At 47.6% G+C, this 20277-nt stretch overlaps 4 protein-coding genes across 4 annotated transcripts; 2 read left to right on the top strand and 2 right to left on the bottom strand.

The window, feature by feature from the left end:
• Nucleotides 1–1062: 1062 nt before the first annotated feature.
• Nucleotides 1063–4568, top strand: LOC112887965 (aspartic proteinase Asp1-like). Its single transcript, XM_025954268.1, has 9 exons — nucleotides 1063–1409; nucleotides 1712–1829; nucleotides 2419–2654; nucleotides 2742–2975; nucleotides 3412–3550; nucleotides 3622–3810; nucleotides 3893–3965; nucleotides 4053–4140; nucleotides 4230–4568. The coding sequence occupies exons 1-9, from the start codon at nucleotides 1240–1242 to the stop codon at nucleotides 4339–4341; spliced, it is 1359 nt and encodes a 452-aa protein (XP_025810053.1). The 5' UTR covers nucleotides 1063–1239; the 3' UTR covers nucleotides 4342–4568.
• Nucleotides 4569–4976: 408 nt separating this feature from the next.
• LOC112887219 (amino acid permease 3-like) lies at nucleotides 4977–6499 on the bottom strand. Its single transcript, XM_025953344.1, has one exon. It carries the CDS (start codon nucleotides 6303–6305, stop codon nucleotides 5094–5096), a length of 1212 nt encoding a protein of 403 aa, XP_025809129.1. The 5' UTR covers nucleotides 6306–6499; the 3' UTR covers nucleotides 4977–5093.
• A 2095-nt stretch (nucleotides 6500–8594) lies between these two features.
• LOC112884450 (dirigent protein 22-like) lies at nucleotides 8595–9344 on the bottom strand (the record flags this gene model as incomplete). Its single annotated transcript, XM_025949834.1, has 1 exon — nucleotides 8595–9344. A coding segment is annotated over one exon (606 nt), but the record flags the coding sequence as incomplete, so codon positions are not given.
• Nucleotides 9345–11480: 2136 nt separating this feature from the next.
• On the top strand, nucleotides 11481–16130 carry LOC112886472 (aldehyde dehydrogenase family 3 member H1-like). Its single transcript, XM_025952381.1, has 10 exons — nucleotides 11481–11845; nucleotides 11964–12032; nucleotides 13052–13148; nucleotides 14036–14242; nucleotides 14353–14468; nucleotides 14809–14913; nucleotides 15011–15183; nucleotides 15255–15345; nucleotides 15500–15649; nucleotides 15765–16130. Exons 1-10 carry the CDS (start codon nucleotides 11648–11650, stop codon nucleotides 16005–16007), a joined length of 1449 nt encoding a protein of 482 aa, XP_025808166.1. The 5' UTR covers nucleotides 11481–11647; the 3' UTR covers nucleotides 16008–16130.
• Nucleotides 16131–20277: the final 4147 nt, after the last annotated feature.

Here is a 20277-nt window from a genome sequence, read left to right on the forward strand (position 1 = left end):
TAAGGAATATAACTAACTAAACTTAGCAACGCTAATTTAAGTGATCGAGCGTACATTGGCTCTCAGCAGGTTTCTGATTTACAGGCAAGTTCAAGGTAACTGCATCCCGCCGAGGTGCCCATCAACTTTATCCAAAGGTTTCTGTTTTCGGGAGTTTACTGTAAGGAAGACTTGGCTGAGTCAACCGACAACCGACAGGATGCATGGGAGCCCACTGAGACGCAGCAGCAGGTCCGTCATCCGTACCACTTGGACGATGACATGCAACGGTTTTGGCAAGTATCGACGTCTAGGCATAAGCAGCTCACTTTGTTTTGGCCGCTGCCCAAGTGACGTCTAGAAAAGATATCATGCAGGTGGCGGTGATTTATTCGCACCCCCAAGTGTTAATCGCCACTACACGGTGAAGCCAAGTACGTTCATATGGTGTGTTTAGTACCAAATAATAATGCACTAAGTACATGGAAACCATCTTCACCTGCATGAGAGGCGTCGCAGCTGTCCACCCAACACCCTTTTCAAAGACGAATTCAGATTTCATAAACCGACAAACTCCCTTTTCCATTTGTAAACACGGAGAATTTTTTTTATTTTGAAACAAAAAAGTACTAAAACTAAAACTAATTTGTAAACACAGATTCTTCAACTGGATACCTGTAGCTCTGCACAGCAAGTACCGGCACTAGTTTTTCTCAACAGTAACACCTTTTTCTGAATTCCTCTGCACCGCATGCACACATTACAAAAGGATGCAAATCCGATGAGCCAGGCAATACCTTTCCTTTCTCCCCACAAGCAATCAACACAACAGTCACTGTTCCTTGTCCCCCATTTCTCCCTTTCCATGCTGAGGTTGCCTTTGCCTTGGTGGGTGATGAATGGAGCTGAAAAGATCCATCAGAAAGGACCCTGGAAAAGGGAATATAGTAGTTAACTGAAAGTCCCTTCCAATGCATCTTTTTGTTCCTTGCTGCTGCAACAAATCCAAGAAAGACTTTCCCCAGGGGAAGGGGAAACTTCCACTGCACAACACACAGCTCCATCTTCCTCCCTATAAAACCAGCCGGCCAGCCCATCGCCACACCACCTTCCTCTCACCATCGATTCTCTCCCCCTTTTCTCTGAGTCACAGCTGAGGAGAAAAAAGAAAAAGATTTCAGGAGAAAAGGGGGAGAAGACAAGAGGCTGCCTCCCCTGCTTCCAGGTCGGGGCTCCGTCTTGCTCCCCTTCCTCCCACCCATGGCTCCGAGGTGGGCCCCGCCCGCCGGCCTCGTGCTTCTGATGCTGCTCCTAACGCCGGCGGCGGTGCGCGGGGACAAGCTACTGAGGGGCGGGCCGTCCGGCGCGGGCAAGGAGCCGGAGGCGTCCTCCGCCGTCTTCCCGCTCTACGGCGACGTCTACCCGCACGGGTGCGTCCCCCCTTTCCTTCTCTTCCCCCTCTCCGTTTCTGTCCCCATGGAGCCATCCGTTTCCGCCCATTCCGCTTCGCTTGACTCCAAGAGCCACGAGGAACTAATCAACTGATTGCAATCTTTGGTCCCATCTGGCAACTCCATTGCTCCCTTCTCTCTGAAGCATCAGTATTCACTCTATTTTTTATTAGCATCATGATGTCTTTGATGTATCGTTTCAAAAAAATGATGTCTTTGATGTGTAAGATCAAGTTTCAATGACAAAAGGAAAATAATGATCTTTTTCGTTTTCTTCGCAGCTTGTACTACGTGGCCATGAACATCGGGAACCCGCCGAGGCCATACTTCCTGGACGTCGACACCGGCAGCGACCTCACCTGGCTGCAGTGCGACGCGCCCTGCATCAGCTGCAACAAGGTACCATTCCGTCCCCAGTCCCCAGCCCTTCCGTAGTTTCTCTTACTTTGGATTCAGGGCGGCAGTGGGATGTTTCCATCATGTGTTGTTATCTGTACACGTCTGCCGATTGTTTCCAATCTAGGTGCAGGTGTTAGTTCGAGGTCCCTTCTTGACATTATTTTGGCCCAAAGTTTTTACCTTGATTGACTGGTTTATAGATACTTGCGCTAGAAATGTCTGCTACTATCTTTTTTGACATCACGTTCTGTTAGTTTGCCGTTCCTTCTCATTTTTCAAACGAAAAGTTAGTTTTCAGGCAAGAAAAAAAGGAAAATAAAAAGAAAAAGAAAGGGAGAAAAGTTAGTTTTCGTTTGATTAGTCTATAAATGGCAATCAATTCAGTTCAAGAAAAGTTTGTTTTGTTTCAGTCAGACTTGGTTTCCATTTCAAGATTTGTAGTCTGGTCATCCCCTAACCTTGCATTACATCACTGATGAAACATGCTATTTCTTTCTAGCCCAACGTTTCAAATAAAACACCAAGCTTGGCGTAGCTTCGACTTGGAATTGGCTTTTGATGTTGCCTGTCATGTGAATTGTTGGTGCAGGTGCCACACCCACTATACCGACCAACAAAGAGCAAGCTGGTGCCATGTGTGGATCAGTTGTGTGCATCTCTCCATGGTGAACTAACTGGCAGGCACAAGTGTGACTCACCGCATCAGCAATGTGACTATGAGATTAGGTATGCTGATCAGGGGTCATCCATTGGTGTGCTCGTCAATGACAGCTTTGCTCTGCGACTTGCAAACTCCTCCGTTGTCCGCCCCAGTCTGGCATTCGGGTATGCTACTTGCATCTTGTGATCAGTATACAGCTTTGCAAAATCAACTGCCTCAATTTTCTTTTGTGGTTGGTTCCATTTGTACAGGTGTGGGTATGACCAACAAGTTGGCAGCAGCAGTGAGGTGGCACCCACTGATGGAGTGCTTGGGCTTGGGACTGGATCAGTTAGTTTGCTCTCGCAGCTCAAGCAGCATGGGATCACCAAGAACGTTGTTGGCCACTGCCTCAGTTTAAGAGGAGGGGGTTTCCTCTTCTTTGGGGATGATCTTGTGCCTTATTCGCGTGCAACATGGACTCCCATGGCTCGCAGTGCATTCCGGTGAGCACTATCATCCTTGAATTTTATTCTGGTTTCATCTGAGAATGACAGAGGGAATGAGGTTTCTTGTTTGCAACTTCCCTGTGCACAAAAGCGCCTATTTTTGTGTTTTACTAGTGATGTTAAACATCAGTGACTAATCATTGCTAATGTGGGAAGGATTTTTAGCATGTTAGAAAATTGTGCACTAGTCATATTTGCATTAGCATGGTAGAAAATTGTGCACTTGTCATATTTGCCATGCTAAATTTTCATAAAAATCATCAACATTTGCATATTTTGTACTTTGTTGAGTTGATTGTTTTAAATTTTAACTACGTGCAATCTCTGGATGCGTGTGATAGTAAATTGTGGCTTTATTTTCTCCGATTCAATTTGACATAACCTTCTAGTTCACGAATTACTATTCTAGTTTGACATGACCTTGCATTTCCAGGAATTACTACTCCCCTGGTTCAGCAAGTCTGTACTTTGGTGGCCGGTCACTAGGCGTGAGGCCAATGGAAGTGGTCTTTGACAGCGGCAGCTCATTCACGTACTTTGCTGCACAGCCATATCAAGCACTTGTCACTGCGGTAAATTTCAAAACATTTATACCACATGACTCATGAATAAACATGGAGCTAATGAGGTTTTGCTCTTGCAGCTTAAGGGTGACCTAAGCAGGACGCTGAAAGAGGTATCTGACCCCTCCCTGCCTCTGTGCTGGAAAGGGAAGAAACCATTCAAATCTGTGCTTGACGTGAAAAAGGAGTTCAAATCAATTGTTTTGACCTTTGCCAATGGAAAGAAGGCGCTCATGGAGATCCAGCCTGAAAACTACCTCATTGTCACTGTAAGTATTCCATAGCTCTATGAATTAGTAGCAGTGACAGGAAGTCATTGGTGGCTAAAGTCTATTTATGTGTTTGTGCCAGAAATATGGGAATGCATGTTTGGGCATCCTCAATGGATCAGAAGTTGGTCTCAAGGATCTGAACATTCTTGGAGGTAGGATATTCAGACAAAACCAATTAACCTAGTTTCAGAATTCCGTGACTTGCATAACAATTGATATTCTTTTGTCTTCTCTTCCAGACGTCACAATGCAAGATCAGATGGTGATTTATGACAACGAGAGAGGGCAAATTGGATGGATTCGTGCACCCTGTGATAGAATCCCCAAGTTTGGATCCTCTGCCCTTATGTGATCATTTCACACCCCCTGTACAGTGAACATACATACCCTTAATTTATTTCTATTTATTCGAACAGCGACAATACCATTCATGGATTTGAGGAAGGTTATTGTTGGCCTCAATTCCCTGGGATCATTGGTCTTCCGAATGAAGATTGCCCAGCCTATTACGGCTCAAATAAAGCGTGATTACCAAGGGAAGGTCACTGCTCACTAGAGTGATGAAAGACTAGAAGGATGGTCATCCGGGGGAGGCTGAACAAAGGGTTAGGAACATGTATTCTTTAGGAAAAAGAAAAGGAAAAGCTAGTCGCATGTAACATCATAATGTTCATATGAAATAGAATGATCGCCTTATTATGAGACACTGGCTCATATTCAGTATATAATCTTTTCGAGTTTTTCTTTGTGTATTCTTTGCTTGGTGTTGTATTGAGGTAATATCTGTCTCAGGTGCTTTGAAATTGAAGAAACAAGACTAATATGGGCTGTATACTTGTATAGCTGCCAAAATGATTTAGGGACTATATGTAACTGGCAGGCAGCAGCTTGTATCAGATTATGCTCTCAGGACCAGCAGTAGCAGGGTAAACTTGTACTGTTCTTACCGGAGTTTTCCTTGTTTGTTGCAGAAAACAGTTTTTTTTTGTTATAGCTGAATTTCTATATCTTGCAACAGGCATTATGTTTGTTATATTTGTTACACATATTCATTGCAAGCGATGAAATGCTTTGTTGTGGACCATCCAATTATAACAATGAAGTGAGCTAGGATGAATAATTGCATGAACAATCTGCTGATGCAGTAACATCTGCGGGCTTCAGTAACAATCTGATGCAGTAACAATACAACCTTACACGTCTTCCTTGGCTACTGTCATACACAAACACTGCACTGCGAATTTCAGTATCAGGCTAAGCAGCAACAAGCTGCGGCCAGGTTAGCCGCTGAAGGGCCGGAAAGCCTTGAACGCGCCGACGAAGCCGGCGATGGACCCTGCGGCGGCAGCGACCGACACGAGGAGGCATACGACGGCGAGCGCCTTGAGGCAGATCCAATTGGTGCTGCCGCGCGTCACGGCGCGCTGCTTGATGTACATCTCGACGGGGAAGTAGACGGTGAGCGGCCAGAAGGAGAAGGCGCCGATCAGACCGACGACGCTGCCGAAGAAGGGCAGCGCCATGGCGACCACGGTGGCGAGGCACACGAACGCCGACCGCCACGCGAGGCGGAGCGCGGTGGGCGCGAAGGGCCCCACGCGGTGCTCCTTGGAGACGAAGGCGCTGTCCGGCCACGCGGCGGCGGCCCGGCTCTCGACGAAGGCGAAGATGGGCTGGCAGAACACCTGGTACGCGCCGACGAGGTGGATGACGATGGCGACGTTGGCGACGTCGACTAGCCAGAAGGGCTCGTAGAAGCCGAACCCCGTGAGGAGGTTGTCCGGCGCAGCGTTCCCGAAGGCCGCGTAGCCCATGCACCCGCACAGCGTGTAGAACGCCGTGGTCGTGGCGATGCTGATCGCCGTGGCCTTCTTCATCACCGCCGCCTCCGACGGCGGCGGCGCCTTGATGGTGTCCTGGATCTCGATGAGCACGTTGGAGAAGGAGTACGCGAAGGCGATGTTTCCCAGAGCCTGCATCGTGCGCCAGACCTTCTGCATGACGGTGAGGCCCGCGCCGACGGCGACGCCGGTGAGTGTGCCCCGGAACGCGCCGTTCGCCACGGTCTGCGCGACGGCGAGGCCGAGCCCGATGCCCGAGTAGGTGAAGGACATGACGGAGGCGACGATGGACAGCCACTCGATCTGATCGAAGTTGGGTATCTGCGAGAAGACGATCTGCACCGCCCCGAAGGCGATCATGTAGGGCACGCTGGAGCTGCGGCACGCGTGGGCGTGGCCCCTGGCGTGGAAGCAGTTGGCCCTCCAGACGGCCTGCATGCTGATGGAGGCGGCGATGGTGTAGCCGACGGCGATGGCGGCGAGGTTTACGTACTGGACGACGCCGCAGAAGGCGACCTTGGCGCCGCCGAGGATGGCGCGGACGGCGTCCGTGTAGGAGTAGCTCCGGCGGCCCGTGGCGGGGTCCCCGGCGCGGTAGCACTCGGCGAGGAGCGTGGAGGTGTAGTACATGACGCCGCCGAAGAGGAGCATGACCGGGGGCCCCGCCGCCCAGCCGAGCTGCGCCACCGCCCAGGGCAGCGAGAGCACGCCGGAGCCGATGACGGCGGTGACGATGTGCGCGCTCGCCGTGAGGACCGTGCCCGTGCGGCGCGGGCGGCCGTCGTCGTCGAGCACGGCGGAGGCGGCCAGGTTTCCGGCCTCTAGGGACACCTCCCTGATGCTCGCCATTGTGCGCCGCGTCGGGCGGCGGCGTAGGTAGCTGATATGGGTATTGATTGATGGGTAGGGAGCGGGGCTATAAATGGAGGGCGCGGCGCTTCGTCGTCGCCTCACCACCTAGTCAGACGAGGAAGAGAAATCCGACACGGTGCGCGTGCCAGGTTGCATCCAACCGATCCGAGTGCGAATTCGAATCTTTCCTTAATTTCTATGCGAGTCCGAGTAGAATTCATTCTCTTCTTTCCATCTGTTCATCGAAACAAACGAGATCACTGACCTGAATTCCGTGCGCGGGGTTTCGACTTTCGAGGTCCGAATAGAATTCCGCTCCCACCGTGGGCTGAACAGCCACCGGCCCACCACCTCTCGACGTACCCCGCGCTGGCCGCGGGCCATCCAACCAAACCCTTGATGGCGCCTGGTCGCGCTCGCCACGGCAACCTTTGGTGCCGACCATGTCCACAAACCTTGCGGCGTTGCTGCGTGCCGATCGTATCGACAAAGGTCGTAATATGTTTAGAATATTTTCCAATTTGTATCACACCTTCGTACGTATTTAATTGAACCATCTGTTTGAAATAAAAATTAGTATTCTTATATCTTCCCCGTGACAGCATCATGGATAATATTTTATATAAGAAATAACATAAATAATATATTAATAATAATAGATATAGTAATTTAGAATTTTATATTGGTGCAATTTAAGATTATGTTATAATTATATAACTTAGATTCAGATTTAGGAGTTGCTTTAACTTTTAAAAATGATATATCTAATTTATATACAAACTTAGAGGGTTATTTGATATTATTTTATGATGGCATATGTGGGTAATTTGCATGAAGATTAGGGGTTATTTTAGATTATTTTTTATAATAACATAAGTGGGTAATTTAGATATATATTTAGAAGATTAGTTTAGCCTATTTTTATAATAACAGAGGTGGACAATTTATTAGAAAAAATAACAGATCCAATAGCTATTATATTTAGAGTTGTTAAATTGATTGCCGGATGTTTCTATATTTTTTATAAGAACTTTTAATTTTTTTATTTTTTGAAATGCCCATCTAGAATCATATGCGCCCTAACCAGATCGACGTCACGGATTCAGACACACTGCTCAGTAAGCGGACAGAATTGGCGTACAAGAGCAACGGTCAGCACTACACCCCATGCATGTCGCCGCGCACTACGGCTCGACGGAGACCATCAAGGCTCTGCTCCGGCACTGCACCGACGTCGTCGAGATGGTGGACAACAACGGCCGCAACGCCTTCCACGCCTCCGTCATCAGTGGTAAGGCCAACGCGCTCCGGTGCCTGCTCCGCCGCGTTCACCCCGCCCCCGCGCAGTTGCTCAACAGCAGCGACACCCGCAGGCTCACCTTCTGTGCCTGTGTTTGATCGCTTACGGCGGAAGTTTATTCATTGCACGTGCAACTAGTCAATGTATCATCATACATATTCACTAGAGATAACAATGTTACATAACAAAATAAAATATTTTTGTTATCTTCAGTAGATATGTACGATGATACAGCGGCTAGTTGTATCATCGCACATATTCGCTGGAGATAACAATGGTTCAGAACAAAATAAAATATTTTTATTATTTTCAGTAGATATGTACGGTGATACAGCGGCTAGTCGTACGTGGTATAAATAGACATAGCTCATAATCGCTATCTATATTACTGTGGCGCCCACAACCCGGTGGCCTGCCTACGCCGTCATCGTCATGTGCATCGACGCTCCAGTCAGTCCTTGTTTTCTTCATAGTGAGGACGGATGTACTCTACGTCTTCCCATGAAGTCGAGAGATCTCACGGGTATAGCAACAATATATTTTGTATAACATACTCCGTTCTAAACTATAAGTTGTTTTAGTTTTGTTCTAATTCAAAGCACACCAATTTTAAGGAGACCCAAACTGCAGCAAAACAATCACAGCATTATTTTCTAAAAAGATGATGTTTGTAATTTGATTACCACCGTAAAAAATAACATCGTAAAAAAAAAGGAAATGATCAAATGTATCGTGGGCCCGTAGACCAAGTCGCGCGCATCTTGGAGACCGTAAAAATCCAAAGCATCTGTATCCAAACTCCAAAGCAGCAGAGCAAACCACGCATCCGTGCATAATCACCACACACGACACAGAGACTTTGCTTGTTATTTGACCAGAAGCTCAAACATAAAACTACACAAATTAATTAATTCGGATATATATATCGATCATCAGTGCCTGATGTAGAGATTGTACTCGACGGTGGCATCGCCGGTCTTGAGGTCGAGGGTGTGCGTGCGGGCCTGCGCGTACCCTCGCGCCATCCTGAGCACGCCGGTGCCGCCGACGATGGGCATCTCCCTGACGGCGGTGAACACCTCGTTCCGGCCCATGATGGTGACGCTGCTCCCGTTGTACGTGCCGGCTTGGAACACGAAGTTCATGGCCATCAGCAGCGCCATCGCGCCCTTGCCGGCGCCGACGTAGGCCCCCTGCGCGCGGCCGAGGAGGCGGGAGGAGCCCAGGCCGGGGCCCTCCGTCAGCGGGTCGTCGATCACCACCACGGCGCCGAAGAAGGTCTTGGACGCGTTGGTCGCCGCCGCGCGCGCCACCTGCACCGCCGTCGGGTCCGGCCCGCTCACCACGTCGTGCCAGTACACCCTGATGTGCGTCTCCTCCTTCTCGCCGGCAGCAGCGCCGTCCACCGGCGTACCCAGAGTACTTGCAGTGTCGCCCTGATCGTTTCGAAGGAGGATGGTGTTAGCAACTATGAAGAGATCGGATCTAGAACAGGGAATCAGAGTAGGCAGCAAGAATTGGTTCTCGACGAGGACAGATTAAGAGTGATAATTTGGTCATCAGAGTACTTGTGCTGTAACAGATGGGTGTCTAGGACCAAATATATAGCTTGTGCTTAGCGTGTCAGACTGGCCTTGGAAGGTGAGATGACACGATCGTGGAGGGGGTTCGTCAGAAATAAAAGGAGTGAAGTTACTGAAGGTACAGAAATGTTGTTATGTAGGGATGCTATACTACTTGTTGTTTCTTATGGACACCATAGGTACGTAGAGGGCCTTAATTTTCAGAAAAGTCAACCGTTCCAATTTGAACCACCATAGGCGAGGTTAGGTAGAATGAAGTGTCAGGGTTTTGGGTCATGAACCAAGTCAAGTGTGTGGTGATGAACGAATTGAGCATCCGCCGTTGGTTGAATCGATCAACCGTTTGATGGACATCCGAGGGACGTCGTTGGTTGACCAAGCCTAAACGAGCTTCCAGTCATCTGCTGCGAAGTCACTTTCTTAGTTTTTATTATAGCACCAAGTGAACGCCTATCTTCATATATATAGTTTTTTGAAAGGAACGGCAAGAGATTTGCCGTAATTTTTATTAGAAGAAGAAGTTTAAGCAAATACAAACAACTCCAAACCCCCACACGACTGAAGCCATTCCAGGTTCTTTCAAAAAAAGTTAAATTCGATTCAGCGAACTGTCAATCTGATCGCAGTCTGTCGGAGCTGGATGACGCACAAGCACTACTAGTGGTATGCAAGTAGAAGAGCCGCGGAAATGGGCAGGCTGTGCGTGCTTTCTACTTGGAAATCGGCCAGATACATGTGGGTGTGCGGGCCGAAGCTCTATTTGGCTGGGCCTTCGAAGAGGACCCAGAACACCGGGGGCCAAGCCCAAACGAGTTTGTTTCCCTGATTGTTTCAGCATCTCCAACTCTGCTGCACCTGCATCTGGAAATCATGGTGTAACAATGTATGCCCCCGTAGAGAGCTACTGTCATCTGTCGGTCTGACGAGCATGCACGTGTGCATCCATTTATCTATCCCTGTAGCAAGACAAGCTATACCACCCTGTGCTGTGCATGGGCTCCTTCTGATAGAACACATGCATCCATCCCTACTATATGTGTTACTGTAGAACAGAAATAATCAGTTTGTAACTAGTTTACGAAAGATACGCATGACCTACTCTAATTGATCAAACCATCACGCATCCAAAACCATGTGATGGATTCATAAGCTTCTAATACCTGAGTGATTTCAGAACATTGGATCCTGAGGTGTGGTTGTACGTGTGTGTAGCGGTGCTCGAACAATATTCACCGTCACAAATAAAAAATATTCTCACTCTCTTCCTAGAGAAACAACAGTTCTTAACATGTTTACATGTCCTTTATTTTTATTTTTTTTTGCGAAGCAGCATGTCCAGGAACAAGTGTGACATATAGCTATATCATGCGAAAGCTGTGGTGGCACTGCGTCCACGTAGGCGCTACTACCTTTGTAGGGCATAGTTTGATACGTAAAGATCTCCAAAACTATATTTCGGGATTTAATTTCTATCCATAATATGTTATTATATACTTCCTCTGTTCCAAATTATAATTTATTCTGACATCTTTAGATACATATATTTTGCTATGCATTTAGATGTACCCTGTGTATCTAAGAAATTCAAAACAAATCGTAATTTATGATGGAGGGAGTAGCTACGAAATCGTATCATATTAAAAGCTCTTTGGAATATGAAGTATATTGATACAGCTTCTGCAGTAGACATATATAGGTTTATAATTGTTGATTAATGCTCTATTTGGATTCCTTAGAGCTGAGACTAACAGATAGCTGGGGAATGAACCAGCTAACAGATACTAATTGCTAGCTGCAGGGTGGTTTGATAAGCCCATCAGCTGGGATCAAACAGGACCTCCGTTAATTTTTAGTAGCTTAGAGTTACCTCTAAGGTATCAAACGATGCCTAAAATTAAACTAATGCACATTTCATTTAAACCAACCGATCGACCACACACTAATCACAGCTACCTTCTGATAAAACTCTCGCCCATTCTGTTACTCGCTGCTGTCAGCAATGCAAAATGGGAATATTGAGTTGCCTATGAAAACAAGCTACTATACCCAACCCATATGCCCAAGCACAAAAAACAGGCGCGCAGACGACAGCATAGCCGAGCACGTTGTAGGCGTCGTGCGTGGCAGCTTCCCCTCCCGCCTCGTACCGTCCTCCTCCCAACCTCCTCCCCTTGTTTCACGGAGCCCTCTGCTGCCGCGAACTAATCGGCAACCAAAACTAACAGCAGCTACTAGCTACTAGCAGTAGCGGCGGCGGCATGGAGGCGGTGGCGGTGGCGGCGGAGGCGAGGGAGCTGCTCCGGGCGAGCTTCGCGTCGGGGAGGACGCGGCCGGCGGCGTGGCGGGCCGCGCAGCTGCGCGGGCTGCTGCGGATGGCGGCGGAGATGGAGGCCGAGATCTGCGCCGCGCTCCGCGCCGACCTCGCCAAGCCGCACACCGAGTCCTACGTCCACGAGGTCCGATCCGAGCGCAAATTAATTTTGCTTGGACTTGAGAATGTTAATTTCGTTGATGAGACTTGAGACCACCAGATATGGATATATTCTACTGCTTGTTTGTGATGTGATGATGCAGATATCGCTGGTCACGTCCTCCTGCAAGTTCGCACTCAAGAATCTCAAGAAATGGATGCAACCCAAAAAGGTACGTATGGTTCGGTGGATCTATCCTAGCTCATCAGCTCGATCAGTCAAGGTGAAATCGGTTTTGTCACTAGATAGCGATTCATCTGTGTAACCAATAATAATATCCTATAAATATATAGAGGCATTTAGCTACATATATATAAGTGCATGCGTACGTAAGTATATTTTTACAAGAAAAACTTACTATATGTGTTGCTGTCATTACAAGCCTACTGCTCCCTCCTGTCCCAAATGCTCTATGTTTTTGGTGAGCTACATGTCTCTGAAACGTAGCTTTGACCATTTTGTTTTATTACAATATAATTATGAAATTCAATAGACTATGATTGATTTCAGGAAATACATTTCAAGAGAAATCCACACTACTTATCATGTTTAGTTATGCCAATTAGAAATTATGAAAGATGTTGATAGTAAAAGTTCTAAATTTTTGACACAAATGTTGTCCAGCATCAACTGCCTTTGTCTCGTATCATATATAAAGTAACTAATAACACCGCAGGGTCCTGCGGTTCCGAGTCTTGGTTCCCTGTTGTTTCCGTCAGTTCCGGGTCTTTCATTCTGTTTAGTAGCCTGAGTGCTGCAGGGTCGTGTGGTTCTAATCGGTTGCGAGCTCTCGGTTCCCGTTTGCTGAGACCGGATTTATTCCCTAATTAAAAAAACACCACATGTGACAAACCAAGTTGTTATTTTATACGTGTATTAACGTCTAAGATTATAAAACATTTTACGGTTCACATTGTAGCTAGAACAATTCAGCTCACGCCATCTGGTCCTGCAGCCATGAATTCCGTCGGCTCGTTCTAGTATAGCTTCGTCACCACCTCGGTGCTTCGTGATGAGGTCCTTGTCATGCATCCTACTTATTTCGGGCTGGGCGGTTACGTTTCCCAGTACTTGATCTTGATCCATTGAGGCCCCTGCCAAGACCATTCCCTCCAAATCAAACCAACTGCAGGAATGAATGCACATTGCTTCACTGCTAGTACTAACGCTACCAGATACTTCTTCTTTCAGGTCCCCGCCGGGGTGCTGACGTTCCCGTCCACGGCGAGGGTGACGCCGGAGCCCCTCGGCATCGTGCTCGTCGTCTCCGCCTGGAACTACCCTTTCTGTAAGTCGGAAGCTTAAGCTGTTTAGCCTTACCCAGTTGCTTAGGCATCTCATAATTGAATACATGCTTGACTGACAAACCATGTTCATTAATATGACACTGAGATGGCCTGATCCTTGAACCACCGGAGGCATTGAAGGGAGGAGATAGACAGGCCGGTCGGTCGGGCACCACACGTCCTGCACTCTCTCTGAAACACATGCCATTTGTGTGCGTGCATCCCCATCCATCCAGTGACCTATTGGTATGTTCGCTGGAAGCCCATACGGCGATGTCTTTGTCAGAGTTGAGACGAGTCTGGACCCCCGTGGGCTTGACTGACGTGAGGCTGTCGATGAGACAAGGATCGATCGAGTTCAATGTGATGTCAACGCGTGGGCTCATGCGTTTGGCATGGCGTGTTTCCTGATCGTCGTCCAACCAACGAACAGGGTGTGTACGAGCGCGGCAGAAATGGGGTGAGGTGAAATCATGCCGTGCAGCTAGCTCCTGGTGATCCGTCTGCCAGCGAACAGCGTCTTGGTGGGAGTTGAAGAAGACATGCTTTCGCTATCGGATCAGTTGCTGCTTCAGAGTTACTGTCCTGAACTCAACTATCTAAGAGTAGCAACCGCATCACAAGCGGAAAGGAGAAATGCATAGCACTTGCTCTGAATTTATGGAAGGCCCCAACCACCCATGCCATGTGTGGCTCTCTTTTTTTTTTCTGAGACACATTTTTCACACATGCAGTTTAATTTCTAAAATTTTTTTGAAGGAAAGTTTAATTTCTAAAATAGCTCGGCGAATTTACATGCTACAGAGTTAAGCTTCACTGCGTGATGTAAATTGTAATTGTTTCTGACTACTGAATACTACTGATTGATCGTCGAATTGAATTGTTCCAGTGCTGGCCGTCGACCCGGTCATCGGCGCGATCGCCGCCGGCAACGCCGTGGTGCTGAAGCCGTCGGAGATCGCGCCAGCGACCTCGTCGCTGCTAGCCGACCTGCTGCCGCGGTACGTGGACAGCTCGTGCATCAAGGTCGTCGAGGGTGGCATCGCGGAGACCACCGCGCTGCTGGAACAGAAGTGGGACAAGATCTTCTACACAGGTCTGGCCGGTGACCAGTCGCCTCTTGCCACCATCGATGAAGCTTGGATTGAGCGAGCTTCTTTCATGGCTAAGTGTCTCCTGTTGCCTTGTTATGATAAAAATTTGCAGGTAACAGCAAGGTAGGGCGCATCGTGATGTCCTTTGCCGCGAAGCATCTGACGCCGGTGGTCTTGGAGCTCGGTGGGAAATGCCCGGTCGTCGTCGATTCCAACGTTGATCTCCATGTAAACGTCTCATTTCTCTGGATTGCGAATCTCTTGAACAAAAAAGATAATTGATTCCTTTAAAATTAATGTATTGTAGATTTGATATTCAAACTTAGTTTTGACCACTAAATATATAAATAAAGTTGTTTTGAAATTATCACATGAAAACAGCACCGTTAAATCTGTCAGAGATTATTCTCAAAATATAAACTTCACTTTATCACTAATAATATGCAAAAGTGAAAGTTACAAGGAGTAACAGGGATATCTTGAAGATCATGACTTGTTCAAAGAATCCTATTATATTATCAAACGGATGGATTAACACTAACAACTTGTAAGTTTGTGATGTTGAAAGGTTGCTGCTAAGAGGATCGCTGCCGGAAAGTGGGGTTGCAACAGTGGCCAAGCTTGCATCTCACCGGACTACGTTATAACCACCAAGTCATTCGCACCAAAGCTGGTAAAGAAAATACTTTGAGCGCTTCCTACTCAAAATACTGAGATTATTCATGGCTACCTGACACTGTTCCGGTTCTTGGCGTGCGAACATTTGATAGCTGGATTCCTTGAAGAAAGTCCTGGACGAGTTCTATGGGAAAGACCCGCTGCGATCAGAGGATCTGTCACGCATCGTCAACTCCAACCATTTCAATAGATTGAAGGCCCTGATGGACGAGGAGATGGTCTCCGACAAGATCGTGTTCGGCGGCCAGAGTGATGAGCAGCAGCTGTGAGTGAATTTTACAGAATCATAACCATGGCTAGCTGATCTTTTCACACTATTTCTTCACTGCGTTGCAGAAAGATCGCCCCGACATTGTTCCTGGATGCCCCACTTGATTCGGCGATCATGAAGGAGGAAATATTCGGGCCCCTGCTTCCTATAATCACGGTAAAGAAAAACATTATCTTGTAACAATAATGTTTTGCTGCATTAAACATAAGTCCTCTTAGCCATGCTGGATTAAACATGATCCTTGTTCTGCAATTTCTTGCGACTCTTCTTTGAAGCTCATTCTGTTCTTTATATATATTGTTGCTTCTAGGTGGACAAGATCCATGAGAGCTTTGCTCTGATCAACTCCATGACCAAGCCACTGGCAGCCTACCTCTTCAGCAAGGACAGCAAGCTCAAGCGCCAGTTTGAGAGAAACGTTTCTGCAGGAGGGGTGATATTCAATGACACCGGCATCCACGTACGCTACATCTGCACAGAAACTCAACTGCAAAAGTGTTTCTGAACTGCACATCTTATTTGCTTTCATGACTGATGGATTCTTGCTTCCTTATAAATTGGTTGCAACATTGCAGCTCACAAATCAGAACCTGCCCTTCGGAGGAGTTGGGGAGAGCGGCATGGGCGCCTACCATGGCACCTTCAGCTTTGACGCCTTCACCCACAGGAAGGCCGTCCTGGACCGCAGTTTCCTCGGCGAGGCGAAGGCCAGGTACCCGCCGTACACGCGGGGGAAGCTGAAGATCCTCAAGGGTGTGCTCAAGGGGAACCCACTGGCCATGGTTCAGGCTGCTCTAGGGTGTACAGGATGGGCATGAGTTCATCTCTTCAGAACAGCATGCATATTCATAGCATACACAAAAGTAGTATATATGTCTCTATACACGTGTTTCCAAAATGCATAACATTTCAGAGCAAGTATTTGCAAATGTAACTCTGGAGAAATGATTGATGAATTGTGCAAGATTGAAAGGACGAAAAATGTGTCAACCTTTCACGTAGATATATATCCCAAAGGGGGGAAAAGAGTGCCTCTATCGTTTTGCTCACAATGATGTGCTATGTTACTGCTCCCTCCATTTTAAATTACATACGTTTTAGTATTTCTAGGTGCATAATTTTTTGCTATATATCTAAACATAGATATATTTAGGTGCATAGTTTTTGCTGTGTATCTAGACATAGGTATACCTAGGTTGCTATGCACCTAGAGTATAGATGGTAACGGGTAAAATCCGCGCGGATACTAACTTTGTAAACCCGTACCCGTGTACTAAAATCCGTGCCCGCACCCGCGCCCGTAACCCGCCACGGGCACGAAACGACGCCCGTAACCGCTATCCGCGGATATCCGCATACCCGCGGGCACACCCGTATACTCGCAAGCTTTAGAAAATCAAGCACACATTATATTTCAACGGCAAACAAACACCATTTATTTAAGAAAATAAATAAATCTGAGCATATAAATAAACTAGTCTCATACATGAATACATGATACATCACACATTAACATAAACTCTAAATGAAGTCGGTTTAGGACCCACATGTCAGCCGCTAAATCGGGTTTGGCGGGTTTGCGGATGCGGATATTATTTTTTCAAACCCGTTAGCAGATATCCATCGGGTTTAAGGTTGTACCCGCGCCCGCACCCGTGGGTATAAATGCAAACCCGTATCCGCGCCCGTCAGGTTTGCTATCTGCGGGCACGCGGATATTCTGTACCCGTTGCCATCTTTAACCTAGAGATACCAAAATGACATATAATTTGGAACGGAGCGAATACTTCCTGGAACCAAAACATAACACCACATTGACTCAAGAGATACTTATGCCAGCGGCATGTTATTTCCTAGCAAAAAATCATTATGGTCTTTTGGACTTGTTCCAGAACCTCGGTCTTTCAGAAGAATGAGGCTCCAACTCTTCTTCTCCATCTTGCGAGTCTTTTATTAAAGTGAAAAATTGATAAACTTTTTTCCACATCGCACCTTCCCCGCCCCTCCTCCCCCACGTCGCACCCGCGGGGCGACCCGGGGGGACTCTCACGCCGTCGCCGCCTCCCCTTCCACCTCCACCTTGCCGTTGCCTGAGCGGGCCATTGGAAGCCCGGTGGCCACGAGGAAGGCGGTGGCGGGGAATTCGGTCAGACGAGCGCGCGTTCGTCGATGCAGGCGGCGCGACGCTGCGTTAGTGGGGCGGTATGACGCAGACGGGACGGCGCGGCTCCGCCTCTACCGCGGGCAGATCTGGCAGTCCCTCACTCGGATCTACTAGCTTCCGGCAGCAGCCAGTGGGTCAAAGCCGGTCTTGAGCGCTCGTCCTCCTTCTCCCCCTCTTCCTCAGCTTCAAAAAAAATGGTCGCCAAGGTCGTCGTACTCACTGCCTGTGAGGGGTTGCTCTGGCCCCTCACACCGGATCCGACCTCCACAGGTCCGGATCTGCGTGCTCCTGGGCGAGGGTGCTCTCCCGCCATCGGTGGCCGCCGCTTTGGGAGCGCTGTGGTGCTGCCTCTTGTTGCCGCGGCCCAAGCTGCCTCTTCCGGTTGTCTTCGGGGGTAAGTCAGTGGGCGGTGGCCCCGCTGCCGCCTCCACCCCTCTGGTCGTGTGGCCATCCCGCCAGTCCCCCTCTCGGGTTGAGGTGGAATCCGGCGGTGTGGTTTTAGGCCGTCGTGGCTGGCACATCTTTAGTGTGGTAGCATGCATATTTTTCTTCCACCCTGCGCTACTACGTTCATCTTACTCGTCGATTTCAATTTCGTGTCCCGCTGCCACGGTACTTGATGGAGGAAGGGTCTTTAGATCACGGGTGAAAGCATTGCCTGGCTTCGGCTGGCGCAAATAATGGCAACGTCTACGGATGTCGTTCACCTTCCTAGAGGCATGAAAGTGCATCTAAGCCCCCTGGTGGATTTTGGTGGTTGAATGACAATACAATTAAAGAACTAATGAGTTTGATGAGCTTTGGATAGATCACAATGCAAATGAGTGTACCAAAACTATAATATCTCAAATTGAAGAAAGTGCAAGCAGATTGAAAAAGCAAGAGAGACAAAGTTACAAGGGCTATAATTTGGTCTCAATGATGGTTTGCTTGTACGAATGAGTAAAAATTTGATAATGCATTGATATTTCCATCAAGAAGGAAGAAATGTGATCGAGAGCTTACTATTTGTTGTCGGTCAAAAACCCGCCGGCGAGCAGTGACAGGCAACACGAGGAGCCGGGAGGCTTCCGGGACGGCTGGTGGGCCCCGGTCCCTCGGTCAACGGCCCAGTAATCCGGCGCGCACCCTGGCTTGAAGTCGCTAGGCGTGCCACCTGATCCTGCACCTGATCAGGAAGGTGTGATGTATCAAATTCCTGTATGCACAGACACGTGTAAAGGTCAGTCCGAGCCGTGATCGGCTCATTACTTCCTCCCCGGTATCGGCTATAGAGAGCCGATTGCATCAATATCGGATCGGATCTTTGGGACAGGCAATGTATATATATGCTTATCGACAAAATAAATCTTGCTTCATAAATATCAATCTAATCCAATCTACGACAACTAAGCCCTCATTGCACGATCGGAACATCCTACACGTGATTGAGCCTAACGAATACATAAAAGCATCGGAACAGACGATCTAAACAGAGACCATAGAACTAGCCAGAGAGCTGATTCCTAGAGCAACCTCTATTCGAGCTACGATCCGATACTAAACATACTGCCGGAACTTTCAACTCGTTTGCAAGGCCTAATCATGCACATATTGAACTAAATCTCCAAATAAACAGAAACTAGCCATAACAGATTGGATCTACTGATAAAGACAAAGCAAGATGCAACCATCGTATCCATGATCGAACACGACGATTGCTAAACACACATGAGCAATGAACAAAGCATGAACAGGATACAAAAAAGATAACGTTACTCTATGCGCGCTAAGATAACTAGTGCTACTCGCCATCTACAAGGCTTCAGAACGAGCAACACGTAAAACAAACGAGCAAGGGTGATGCCACCCCGATCACGCAGAGCATGATCGGGGATGCATGGCACTTACCCGATGAAAAACCCTAGAACAGGGGAGGCGATGCGCCGAGAATTGTTGATGAATGAATCTATTTCTTGTTTATTCATGGTACATATTTATAGTCCGTAGACTCATCCTTCTTAACTAACCCTAACCAAAACACGACACGAATCTTAACTGCCTATATCTAAATTTACACGGCCTTTCTGGCCTCAATTACCCGCACAGGGTCCGATTCGTAAGCCTATTGTAACTGTCTTCTAGGCCCATCTCGCTCCATGGCCCACTTCTGGCCTGGTCGGATTATGACGATAACACTATTTCAATAGAAGTGAAGATTCTTAGTTGCTTGATCACAAAGTTGATATATGGATAAATTTGTTGAACAAATGGAGTTCAATGAGTATAATGCATTGATAGTTTGATCAAGAAGGAAGAAATGTGATCAAGAGTTTAATATTCAATAGAAGTGAAGATTCTTGTTGCTTGATCATAAAGTTGATATATGGATAAATTTGTTGAATAAATGGAATTCAATGAGTACATATTGTGGTGCAAGGTACATGTGATTTAAGATGGTAAGATGGTTAAGGGTTAGTAAGAATTTGGCTATGAGGTACTAAACGAGGGAGAAGGGCAAGCAGAGGGCTTGGCACCCATGAACCCATGCTAGGGTAAAGAAGCAAGTTAGTGCTAGTATTTATGGACCAATTAAGACCATGGATAGTCATAAATTGCTAAGCATCAATCATTGTTGAATCATATGGATTTAGCTGTCTTGAGGATGTCAAGTTGATTATTGATCATGAAGAACCTCAAGACACTAGTGTCGGGTTTTATCCGGCTGCCCACCGAGGGGTATACCCAAGGTGGTAGGTTTTGGGTTAGGATGCGCCGAGATCAGGAACTCGAAGGTGCCGACAACACAAGATTTAGACAGGTTCAGGCCGCAATATGCGTAATGCCCTACGTCCTGTATGATGGTTTGTATTGCCTTGATGTTGATCTGGTGATCTTGGTTTTGAGGGGGTCCCTGCCCGCCCTTATATATCCGGGAGGACAGG

Source organism: Panicum hallii, chromosome 3 (assembly GCF_002211085.1).
Source record: "Panicum hallii strain FIL2 chromosome 3, PHallii_v3.1, whole genome shotgun sequence".
NCBI lineage: Eukaryota > Viridiplantae > Streptophyta > Magnoliopsida > Poales > Poaceae > Panicum > Panicum hallii.